This window comes from Chroicocephalus ridibundus, chromosome 2, assembly GCF_963924245.1.
Source record: "Chroicocephalus ridibundus chromosome 2, bChrRid1.1, whole genome shotgun sequence".
NCBI classification, from domain to species: Eukaryota; Metazoa; Chordata; class Aves; order Charadriiformes; family Laridae; genus Chroicocephalus; species Chroicocephalus ridibundus.
In genome coordinates, this window is record NC_086285.1 from 38,514,271 (window position 1) to 38,527,599 (window position 13,329).

The 13,329-nt window shown below is 43.0% G+C and overlaps 1 protein-coding gene across 1 annotated transcript in view; it reads left to right on the top strand.

The window, feature by feature from the left end:
* Window positions 1–12,483: 12,483 nt before the first annotated feature.
* The window catches only part of CHN2 (chimerin 2), a 167,303-nt gene continuing 166,457 nt past the window's right edge, over window positions 12,484–13,329 (top strand). Inside the window, exon 1 of the mRNA XM_063325096.1 lies at window positions 12,484–13,168. Coding sequence (XP_063181166.1) covers window positions 13,120–13,168 — 49 coding nt within the window. The 5' untranslated portion in view covers window positions 12,484–13,119. The remainder of the gene's footprint in view (window positions 13,169–13,329) is intronic.

Sequence of the window (13,329 nt, forward strand, 5' to 3'; positions counted from 1 at the left end):
ATGCCTGTATTGCAACAGCATCGAACTGGCCAAGACTGTCCCGCTTCCACAAGTCCAAAGATCTCAGCCACTGCAGGATCCCGTTTCACTACAGATGGCACAAATCCCTAAATAGAAAGATTTAAATAGGTTAAGGTTATTCTCAAGCATAGAAAAGGGTCAAATAGAGGAAATAAAACTGCACAGAACATAACTTACCTCTGTGATACTAAGACCCTCACAGGGCAATTGCCTGAAACAAAATGCAGTAAAGAGAATGGATTGGCCTAGTAAAACCAATCCCTCATTCTAATCGCCGTAAAGCAAGCCGATGAAAATCAGTAAACCAGATCTTACTCACTGGGCTGAATAGCTGGAGTTTAATAAGATGGAAGATTTAGAACATCCAATTTTTTGGAAACTCTGGGTAGGGCTCAGCTACTGATGGGATTCAGCTGCAGCAGAGCAGAATCAGCTGCTCTCTCTAAAATAGATACTTACCTCCTGGGCAGCTGAGTGGCCCTTTAAGATCCGTTGACGATATTGGCAAAATCTTGATCGACTATTATGGGACCTAAGTCACTAAAACATCGAGATGCCTAAATGTAGGTGTCCTGATATTGTGGATCTCACTCATTATGGGGTGACTCGAATGGTCCATAGCAAGTTTTCTGTCTTGCTATCTGTCAAAGAGCACACAAGGACCTAGAAGTTATGTCAAACTCCAGTTAAGCCTGAAAGACATTCAGCAGCCTAATCAAGGAGCAAAAATAAATATCGCTACTCTTCATATCTGTTTAGCCAGAAACTATAGTTTTGACTTTCCAGCATGTTTTGAGATACACTATTACAATTAGAGAGAAAAACCGAGAGAAAATCTGAAAAATACAACTAGATATCAAAAAGATTGTATCTTGTTTCAAGGTCATAAAGACATTCTGAGGTATATTGAGTTTAGAACAAAACCCACATTTCTATAGCTTAGGACAGCTAACTATAGTTTTGAGAAAAAATCAGAGACTAAATAGTTTAGGAATTTCAGTGAAAAACTGCTGTTCATGTGACTAAAAACTAGAAGAAATAATACTAAAAAAAAAAAGATGCTGATTCTGGATTTTGGTAAATCTATTTCTTATTATACCATTTCTTTTTTGATAGTTTGATTATCAGTTTTTCTCTGATAGTACTGGTTTGACTCCCGGGTCAAGTAACTTCACTGACTCCCGTTTCTTGGCTCTGTGTATTGCACAGGAACAAGTTCTTTTGGCTTCATCACTTTCTTAGCTGTAGCTTAAAGCTGAGTTTACACAGATTTTATTCAATAGACTTCTGTCAAATTGTTTTCCAAGAGCGTATCTACAACAAGAGGTTTCTAGTATTACAGAATCCAGCAGTCGTGCAAGTTGTAGGCATTCACCCATCTCGCACCACTTCTGGGTCAGGCAGGCAGACGTTACCGGCACACTATTCCTCTTCCATTCCCAGATGCAGCTGCATCTCCAGTTCTGTCCTAGGAAGTTATAATGCTTAATCATTCTCTACTACCGAGGAATCCATAGGGGATGCAGTTTCTAAGAAGACGGTCCAATTTGTTTGATGTCATCATCCCTCAGGGAATTGCGTTTACGACTGAGTTGAATGTTAATGTTCAGCATTCCATATTCTAAAAATGTCAGAAGGTCTACGGAATAATCTCTGTAGCTATGTCTTTGATGCAATGTCAAGGATAAATATTAATAGGTCTGCTATAAATATAAGCATTTGCCCTACAAAAAACACTTCAAAGAGTATAAAATCCATCCCAGCATCTTACATAGACCAAATCATGCACAATAATGACTCCCTGTATAATGACGGTATTAAATTGCAGCTCAAATTTGTGTCAGGGAAAATTCATTTAGTATTTTTCACTTACAGGCATCGGAGGAAAATGAGTTAAGACAGTCCTGATACAGGCTGTGACAAAAACATTTGTCTTCCAATGCTTGTAAATAAGAAAAAAGGAAATAAGAATTAATTGATAAAAAGTTGACTGGATAAGAGTTTAGCCATTTATTAGCAGGAAGCAACAGCTACTCACAGATCTAGTCCGTATAATGCACCATACTGGGAGGAAAGGTTTTCCATCCAGCATAAGGATGAAATGAGTAGTCACAAAACCATACCAGAACTGCTGCTCCACTCAAGTTCTGACTGAAGCTTTTGACAACTAGTTTCTGATTCTAAAAGAAGTAGGATAAGGTCTTTTATTAAGAGGCAAAATAATTTAAGATTCATTTAGTGACTAATGTTCTCTATTTCCAATACCATGAGAACAACAGTATGTGTGTGAGCTAATTTTAACATGTGGAAAGAACATTTAATTTTATCAGAAGGAAACAATGAAGAATCTAATTTATTCTCCACATGTGTGCATAACCCCCATTGATATTAATAAGAGTTAAGCAGCCTATGGAGAGGAAAATAGGCCCTCAGATGTGGCAAAATGTTTTAAGAAAATTATCTGCAGCTTTCTAATGACCACAGAAATAACTTCTTTTTCTATACCAGTGCAGAGAGAGAAAGGGCTTCATATCCAGCCAGTCATGAAATGTTTCTGGCTTTCCCAAGGCTATATGTATGTGAGCAGTGGTACACACACACACACATGCAGTCACAGATGTGTATATGGGGTAGTGCCTCACAGACTCACAGAAGCACAACCTCCTCAGTTGCTGACTCTTCCCAACCAGGGTGATCCATGGCAGCGGGAGGACTGAAATTCTACTGCTCTTCACACTTGCTGCTCTTCCCAAATAGGGAGGAAAGAAGAAAAATTTTGCCTATAATTCATATGGTTTGGGTTTTTTTTGAATCTGAGCGTTTAACACCCTGTCAGAGGTAGCTGACAGGACCAAGAAAGGCTGGTGAACAACTTTATTTACCCTGTGCCACATTTTACCTTAATTCTACTAACTTTGGTGAATATGGAAGGTTAATCTTGGCTAGTCATCAGCAAGTTTCCTCAGCTGCCCAGTGGCATTCCCGCAGAGGGATGTGCTTTGACTTCATCCTTAACATCTGTAGCAGTCATTTTCATTTTCTTTTCAGGATGAACTTTGATATAAGAGGTTGGTCATTAGCAAGTCATTCCACCTAATTCTTCATTCTTCTGAGGTATTTCCTTCTGAAGACATACAAATACTTTGCTCTTTCTGTGGTGGAGCTCTTTCCCTTCATTTTCTGAACTTTTTGAAAGGACAGTGCTCCTAATGCTCTTGGGCAAACTCACCATATCTAAATGGGACCTCTGCAGAGCCTGAAAAGGTCATCCCTTTATTGGTGTTCACAGCAGGAGTTTAACTGAATGACACCCAGCTTTCTTTTCACAGCATTTCCTGGGGAACTGCACAGGACTTGAAATCCTGCACTGTATGTTCTCCGCAGCCAAGAACTTGCAATCTTGAACCAAATCATCCTCAACTCGTCTACAGCCCCCATTCTGTCCAGCTAAGCTCATGACCTATTAATGCTATTTACACACAAATACTTATTTAATGCTCTTTTATATACCTTTCATCTGATTTTATCTTTAGTTTAATGTACATTTTTAGAATCATATCATTTGAGGCACTTGCCTCTGATAAAATTCCCAACAATTTGCATTTCACTCAATGTTTTTGCATGTTTCCAAATGTCAGCATAATAATGAGAGCAGGACTTCCGAGGTTTTGATTTCTTTTTATATCTGTGGAATGAAAGGCAGGTTGGGCATGGGCACCTCTGTTTACTTTCCTTTTGAGTCATAGACAATAGGATCTTCAGTCGCTGATGAAAGCTCATTTGTACTCTGAATGTTTTCCTGCCCACTGCAGCTGATTTTATATGACATGCAAAATGAGTATTCAATATTCAGTTAATTATGCACCAAATGGAGTAAACCAACGAATTAGCTTAATCAAGCATTCTTTTTTCCTTAAAAAAAAAAATAAACCCAGACCAACCAGAAACAAACCAGAGAGGAGCTATGACAGGTATTACAGACAGGCTCCTGGCTTGACTATCAGGAGGCATTCGTTCCCTTCCTGGTTGTTCACCTCCGATGCTGATTTTAAACGGGAGGCTTCATTTTGCCTTGGTTTACTTTGTCAGCTTTTTCCATTTTCAGTCTTAGATAGCTATTTAGCAAAGTTCTACTTATGGTGGAGACTGTATATATAAATATTTATAGCAAGCTATTTATGGTATAGACATACTCTTTACTACGTTTTCATTAAAATGTTCCCTCAGTTGTGCTTTTATCTTTGCAGGCCCCATATGCCCCCCACAAATAACAGGTTTAGAAATACAGATTTCATCAAAGTATTACTGGGACTTTCAGAGGGGGAGATTTTGATGATAGCGAATTTGATGAAGGTTTGGTTTTAACTGCACTGGGACCAAGACCTGGCCTTCCCTTCAAAGTCAGGGCTGTCATGTACTTAAAATGGATATGTCCTAGGAAAAGAAAAGGGGCCCAATAGGCCAAGTTGTACGAGTTCCCGTCCCTATTGCTATATCAATCTGTACTTTTTACAGTCTGCATACACGATAACTTTATCCAGTTATGAACGGGAGACAAAGCTTATCTTTTTTTCCTGGGAATTTGGAAAAGAATTGGTTGCAGGATACAGGCAGTTTTATTTTAAATTTTTGTGTTAGAACTCCATCCATATATATTTTGGACCAGATGCTTAAAACTACAGCAAAGGATCTCAGACAGCAGATGCATACTTGGAAGAACTGGACTAAATAAGCAAGGTAATCCATGATGCCGTTTCTTAGAATAAAGTTGAACTTACTAAAATCTAGGATTCCGCAGGATCATGCTTCAACACCGAAGATCTGCAGAGCTTTGATACTGGCCCCTTTCTCACAAACCCCTTAGAGCTCAAAATCCCACTTCTGACCCTCTTTGTGACTGAGAAATGGTAAGAATAGATTTGTCAGTAAACTTGTGCTTACCTGACAGTTGCCCTTGGTGGAATGGTACTAAGCAGGTGTATGGGGGTTTTATTGCTTGAAAAGGATGTATTTTCATTTATAAAAACAACAAATACTCTGAGTTGAGTGAGTAGGAACATTTGTCTCTCCTGCCTTATTTCCCCCTCCTACCACTACCTAAAAATATATATTGACGTTGCCTTGTGGCATTACAGTTTTTACTGTGGTGCATTATAGTTTCCAAAGCACATCACTTTTTATGATACATGGTAGCTCAAAGGGAAAAGCACTATCCAGCAGGGAAATGCAGGGTGAAACACTGGCCTCTTTGAAGTCAGTGAGAAAAAGTATTACTGCCTTCAGCAGAGGCAAGGTTTCAGTCCAAGCATTAAGGGAGAAATGTGGAGCCATATATTGATTTTATCTCTTAGGTAAAACCGTACAGAAGAGAAATGCCTTCATCTGGAACCTAGGATGTTTAATATCAGTAGGCCTTTAGGAAATTGCATTACATAGCTGAATGGTATGTTGGTCCAAGGAAACATCCAAAATCTCTACATTTCACCTCTGATTCCATAAATGAAGAAAAAAGAACCCAACTGCAAAACCACGGTAGCCCGTAAGATTTCTGTTTACATATGTAATACAGAGCATTCAAATCTGAACATATTTAAGAACAAAACAGCCAAGCTTGAGGCTACCCCAGCCTACATTAATAAATTGCAAAGTACACAAAATTACATTTAGACAGAATTTTATAAAGGGGCAGAAAACATTTATACATAAAAAAGACATTAAGATGGGAATTCTCCTCTGGTAGCCACCCCTCTATAATTTAAAATATTTATAGCTAATTAAGAGAATCTGGTATCACAGTTAAACAGGGGAAATATTGAGATAAATAATTCATGAACATCTGAAGTAAATAATTTCTAAATAGATATTTTGACTAATTTACTTTTGACAAATAAATGAGGAAAGCTTTGTTTTTGCAAGAGCCTGACGAACGCAATTTTCAGTTCTGTAGCTGAAATAGAATTTATTTTGGACAACTGCCGATTTAGTTTCTAAAGGCTCCTAACACGTGACGTAGATAACAAGTCATGGAGCTCCATCGCTGTTTGTGAATTTTGAGCATCCAGATATATTTTTGCATTGAACAGTTGTCAAACAAATCCATTAGCCAAAATTTGTCAGTACCAAGAAATGCAGCGAGGATGCTGGAACAGCAAATGAATTAATTAAATCTGCGTAGGTTTGCATACAGTTCACATACAAGGAAAAAAATGACAGAAGAGTTAGAGCAGCTCTGCCCTGAGCCCCACTCTTTCTTCCATCTTAATGAAAGAGTAAAGCTGAGGCTTTGATATCACTGCGTTGTCACGGTAATTGGGAAGCTGTGAATTCAACATGATGGCTTTACTGTAGGTTCAAGAAAGAGGAGATGTTGAACTATGAGGAAAAGGATTTATTTAAATGTCAGTCCAGATAAAGGGCCAAAGGTTAATAAAAGCTATGCGGCATACGTCATGGAGCTTTGTTTTAAGTATGATCTACTTGGAACAATTTTGTAAGAAAATCTCAATTTACTATCAGTAGGCCCATATTTTGTATTGAGTTTGTTAATACGTAGTAACATGAGAATCAGAACACTCAGAAAAGGGGGATGATTGTTGTTAAGTTCTTCAACGTTTTTTCTATTCTTGTTTTTTTACCTCTTCACCAACATGAAATTATGTGGTACTGCTATTGTTTCCAATAATTATAAAAGAGAGGTTGAGAGTAGCTTTTACACAAATGTGACCTTCACACTCAAATGTGATCCATTCTGTTCAGAGAAAGGCGGTACAGAAACATGGAGAAAATTCCTCTTTTCCTGTGTACATTAGACTTGTCTGATACTTGTTGCCTGGACCAACAGAAGGCTTCACAGTCCAAAATTATGAGTGTTTATGATTCGGTAAAAAATTAGATGTCTGCTTAAATATTTAGTAGCCTTGGGTTCCATCCCTGGAAACATTTAAAAGAAATGCTCTCATGTTCCAAAGTAAGAGCTTGATCACAATGTAAAGGAGAACTATCCTGCAAGTAGTTTGGACTTTTAAACTCTGTTCTCTACAGCAAAGGATTTGAAAGTTACTGCTTTTTATTAAGAAAGGAAAAGCACACTAAAGTTCAATTTCACCAGAAATTTTTCTGTACCTTTCTTTTTTTTTTAAATCAGGTCTAATGGCAGTTACATAGTTGACTCTAGTAATTTCAAATTCTTTATCAGCTTCCAATTACAGATTAGAGCTCCACTGCATAAAAAACTTTGAAAACAACATAACAAGGAAATTCTCTGCCCCAGTGAACTCTCAATCTGAGATTTAATTAAAATAGGATGTATGAGACAGGAAGAAAGATGAAAGGACAAATAGGATGAATGTTCATAAATTAGTCATAGCAGCAGGTTTAGCACTCACAAGTGACGACCAGCCTACTTGCTGTATGTTTTTTGCAGAGCTTATAAAATTCAGTGTATGCCTCTAGTTTGTTCTCCAATTAAAGGTGCAGAGCTAAAAATTGCACCAGGCATTAGGGGTCTCAAACCTTCCTCTTTGGAGTATGAGGAAAAAAGTGAGAAATTAGAGAGTCTTGAACTACACCACCACCTGCTGTTGCAACCATTATGGCTCACATCATTTATTTATACCCAAATACAGGATGCATCTGCTATTTATTGATATTTTGGTTTATTTTTCTTATTAGGGCTTGTGTTCATCTTGAGTAAAATTTCCAAGTGCTGTGCAGAGTATATAAATATGGATTGTATATTGCTTATAAAGGCCTTTCCCTTTCATAACATCAAAGAATGAATAATGCATTTCCTCCCTTTCCAGCTAAGTAATATAAACATCAAAGGAAGGATTAGCATTTTAGGTCTTTGACAACGCTAAATCCTTGTGTCATATGTCTTGCTGTCTTGTGCAGAACATTTATATTTCTATACCTATTATATAATCAAAGCAGCAGGCCAAACATCTTTACTTTCCTCTAATTTGCATAATTAATTAAAACCCAACATTTTTGCCAAGCTACCTACACTCACACTGAAGTAAGGACTGCCAGTTTTCATTCTGAAATAAATTCGTCAGCTGGGTTTCAAGCTCCTGTCCTCCCCCGCCAGGCAAAAGTTTATGGCGCACGGTAAACCCCTGCTACTCTGCTGTAATAACCCAGCAGTCGGATATAGCGGATTATGCCAGATTCCATAAACATAATCCAAGATGCTGTGACTGCAAAACCAGAAGGGCCTTAAAGATTGTACTGCAGCCATCTGCAGAGGCTTCGCTGCTCCGCGTCAACGTGACGCTTGGCTGTAGCATTGGATGGGGAGGGCTTATGGCTGAGGAGACTCAAGGCGCACTGATTTCAGGCCACATTCTTTTAGGAGGGCTTTTTATGGAGTCTTCTGTATAATGGAGACTTCAACAGGTGGAAGACAGCCATATAAATGATTGTCTGCCTTAGATGAATTTCTTTCAGACTGAGCAAGCCAGGCTGATGCAGAGATTCATGTTGCTACAGGCCCTATCTAGTGACCTATCTTTTTTTTTTTTTCATCTATGCTTGTATTTCAGATCTCTTTTTCTGCAGCAGGAAGCATTCTGCCAAGTCAGTAAAAGGAAAAAAGTTCTAAGCAGAGGTCTTTGCCTCCACAGTGAAAGTGCCTACTATGTCTAAAGTTGAATGAGAGGAAACCAGGATGTTAAATATGTGTGGATACTTAGCTATGCAATAAGCAATTTGGCCAAAGGGGAAAATCTGGCTTCTTGATGGAAAGCGGCACAGTTCTGCCCACTTTCCTCTATTTGTTATTTCTAGGTTTTCATCCTGCTGTCCCTGGGAAGGGTGACTTTCTGCCTGCTTTTACTGCATGGGAACATAAAAAGCTATTTATCGGCTAGGATTTGCATTGCCTTCACCAAGTCATTACAAGTTAGCTGTGATACTAATGGCTGTGCAGTGGGCAAGTGGCCTGTCTGCTCCACAGAGCCTTTCTTTTGAAACAGGGACACAGCCTGTAAATACCAGTTGGCTGGGGAACCAAGGCCACTCCAGAGGCCACTCCATAGCACAAAAGCAGCACAGACATGTCCTCAGCTGTCAAAGGCACTAGGGTTTGCACCGATGTCTCTCCAAATGCAGGTCCTCATTCCGCTCATACCTATAATTTTACCAAAATATGCCATTCCACCAGAGTTCATGTGACAATGAAATTGTGCGTGTACCTACACATCAACAGGTTCAGAAATAATCTGTGGAAATGAGTTACTTTCGAATGTCATTTCACTTAGTTTTCTATTGGGTTCAATAGGTCTTGGGCCATAAGACTTATTTGCTGTAATTCCATGGCATTTATTCATTTCTGGTTATTGGAGAACAAAACGTGTGTAAGGTCTAGCTTGAATAGGAATCCTACCATGCAGAAGTATGAGAGTGGATAATTAGGGTACAGAAATAACCCACTACACTGAAAGTTTGGAGAAACTTTTTAGATATTTTCATGGATTTCTTTGGAAATGAGCAGCAATGCATTTGGGTTCCTTTAATCCTCCAACTGCTACTTTGGTTTCCCATATCTGTTAACTTGTGGAATACAATGGCCTCTTCCGTGGTGAGTTTAATGGTATTTCAAATATTGTGTTGCTAGCTGGGCTTTAGTATGAGGCAGGCAGTCACTTCTTTGGAATTTAGGTATAGCCTGAGGACTGGTTTCTTATATCTTCATTCTTTGACAAACTCCCTTATCTCTTCATTAAATAAAAAAAAGGCAAAAAACCCACCCAAAAACCAAACATTGAAACTATGTCAGTAAAAACTGCATCGAACCAATCTAGAAGCAAGGAAATCTTGAAGGACTCTTCCCCAGGAATGAAAACCAGAAAAGCTTCCAGCTCTTTCTCGTGCGTAATACAAAGCATACGGTTTAGTGTTTTTCCTTTTCGAGTCACTGTTAATGTCAATGGCAGTTTCCACCCATGGCGGGTTTCTAAGGTCATACACAGGGAAATGTTATTTTTCTGAGTTCCTCAAAACTTTCGGAAGCTGGAACTTCTCATAAAAGTGCAGGCAAGCAGGCACTACGTTTAGTTCCATAGGGAGTGTAAAGTAGAAGATTTTTATCAGGCTTATATGAAGCATACACTTGTGGAATGCTCAGGAATAGTCTACACCAAAGAGAGTATCTAGTTTACAATTTAAAGTTTATTCTTGTTATGTGAGTACTTCCACTATCAGTAATGGATAAATCTGGGCTCTGCATAAATTAGATTAGGACAGAACCAGTTCGCAGTTCCTATAAAATAGAACTGAGATTTGATTGCATTGTCTTCACTTTGCACTTTTTACACATAACAAGGCTACTTTTGTTTCTTTTAAATTTGCTTCCCCTTTGATCTAGCAATTTCCCCTCTAATATCATGGCTTTTATGTTCTATGCTACTAACAAGAAAAAGGCCATCTTGTCTTGAAATGTGAAAGAGTTTCTTTTAATCTACAGTACGTTTCACTTAACTTTATTAATTCACCTTTCAATGTTGTGGAAACTGAGATTACACAGCCTCATACCTGCTATTATCACAAAGATTATCAAGAGTTGCAGGTCCTTCAAAGGTACACACATTCACAAGCAGACATGTTCAGACTCACTGACTTTGGACAGTAAGTACTTCATTTGCAATTATTGGGATACCTGGAGTAGTCATTCACTGAAGAAATTCCTCTCTTGCTTTCTCCAGATCTATAGATGCAAAGATAATTGAAAATTAGTTATGAAAATTCTTTTCTGTCTGCAAAGGCTCAGCAGAGTGAGGGTTTTTTCTCTTTTTTAGGCTATTTACCTCTTTCCCTGCAGATTCTGCCAGTGTTGTTAACACCACTGTACTTCACCGACCATATGAGACAGGTTGCCGACAGTTGCTGGAAAGACGTGAGGGCAAGACAGCGCTAGATTATGGAGGGGAAAATGAAGACATACGGCAGACTACAAGAAGACAGATACTAGAAAGAAAGATATAGCAGAAGGAGCTGAAAAAACAAACATGTAGGAGACAAGCGAACACCGCTTCAACACATTACCTACTCTGTAAGTGGAAAATTTACTAGTACAATCTTGATGTTTACCATATTACCTGACACCCTACAGTGTTTTTCAACATCCCAGGTACCAGCCTGGTTTTATGAACTAATGAAGAAGATAAAAGAACTTTCCACCTTTCTCATTTTGCTCTCAGCATTCAATCTTTAAAACGCGTGATGTGAAATCCATGGGCAAAGGCCAGAAGAGCAGTGACGCGCCTGCCCTGTTTTTCTGTCCGTTGTGGCAATTTACAGATTAAGAAGAGTCAGTGCTAACGCCGGGTTTAAAATCTCGCTCCTTCTCATCCGGAGCAGGCTGTCATTACCTGGAAACCAAAACCAAACCTGGAAAAGCAAGCTGTCCCCAGAGCTCCTGGCAGGGGCCCCGCTGGCCGCCGCGGCGGGGACCGCTGCTACGGGTGTCGCTGCCGCTAGAGGGGGTCCCGGTACCTCTTTTCCAGAGGAAAAAAAAAAAAAAAAACAAACCAAAACATCCAAAAAATACAACGGGAACCGACTATAGGATCTGAGGGAGCCCGGGACTGGATTTTTGGCTCTGGGAAGAGAGGGAAGCAGCTGGGAGCGGGCTAGAGGGAGGTCAGGCGGCTTGAGACGCAGTATGTAGCTGGGTGGGTAAGGCTTAGTTTGCCAAAGGAACTTTACTGCGCTTCCCTCGCCCGTCCCGAAGTAACTTTTGCGTTACAGACTCTCTGTTACGAAACGTGGCAGGCTTTTTCATAAACCATCATCACGGCAAATGGCTTGTAGGCTTCTCCCAGCTCCCGTGCCAGCAAGACTTTGCCATGCCACTGGGCTTTTGACAGCCGTTATTTGGCAGCCCACCACCTTCCTGCAGCCTTCTCGCCCTCGTCTGTAAGATGAGATGGAAGCTTTGGCTGGCGATAAAGGGCTGCGAAGGAAACACGAAGGGCAGCCCACGGGAGGAAGCCTCCAAGCCATGCTTTCTTGGCTCTTCCTCTTCCCCACTCCCCCGTCAAGACAGAGGGCAGCGGCCCGGGCTGGTCTGTCCCCTTTGCGGGTGTCCCCCCCAGAGCGCTCGGGGGGGTGGGTGCGCGGGGAGCCCCAACTGTGTCGGGGCCGGGGCCCCGCAGCGCCCACGGCCTCCGCTGCGCACCTGGCAGCTGTTTTTTTTAAGAAAATGGGTATCAGGAGGGAGAAAAAACAATAAATACAAGGAAAAGGGAAGATAAGTGAGGGTGAGAGGAGGCAAGCCGCGGGAACGGAGGCGGACAAAGGGCGGCGGGGGGCGAAGCCCTGCCCCAGGTGCGCAGCCCGCCGTAGCGGGGGTCTCCGGGGGAGGGGAGGACGAACGCCGGCGGCGGCGCCCCGGGGGAGCGGAGCCGAGCGCGGAGCCCGCGCTGCGGCACCGCCGAGGGGGGCGCCGGGCCGAGGCGCTCAACAGGCGCTGCCGGGCGGGACGGGCGCCGGCACATGGCAGGAACCGCGCTCGCCGCCAGCCCCGTGCCAGGCGGCGGCCGGAAAGGGGCTTGGCCGCCGCTCGGCGGGGCTACCGCGCCGCCGGGGCTCGCCCGCCCGGGACCCACCCTGCCCGCTCAGCCGGGGCCGGCAGCCCGGCCGGCAGCGCCGCCGCTTCCTTTGTGTGCGTGAGGGGAGCTGCGGCGGGCGGGCGGCGGCGGGTCTCCCCGGCGGGCTGTCAGCGCTGCCCGCGAGGAGGCGGGGAAGGGAAGGGACGGGAAGGGAGGAGGCGAGGGAAGGCGCTGGCAGGGCGGCTCTCCCCGCCACAAGGTGAGCCCGGCTCCTCAGGCGGAGGGAGGCACTGGAAAGCGCCGCGGGGCCTTTTTCCCTGACCCGCCGAGCGGCTTCGCCCAGCCCCGCAGAGCGGCCGGCAGCGCCTCGGCGGGGCTCCGCCGCCCCCCGCTCGCCTGTGGCGCGGGGAAGCCGAGCGCGGGCTGCGGCGGCTCGGCTCGGCGCGGCTCCGGCTCCGGCACTTTGCCATGGGCTGGCGGCAGCGGCGGCCGGACAGCAGCGGGGGCCGACGCGGGGCTCGCAGCTAAGGGGCAAGGAGGAGGGACCATGGCCGCATCCAGTAACTCCAGTTTGTCCGGCTCGTCGGTTTCCTCCGGTAAGTTTCTCCGGCGAGCGCCGCATTTCTTCCCCTCCCCTCCATTTTAAGCAGGGAGCTACCTGGCTGCACAGCGACTCGCCGTCCCGTCCGCCCCCGGCCCCGCTGTCAGCCGCCGCGGTGGTCCCCGAGCCCCCCGCGGGCTATCCCCCGGGGGGGCG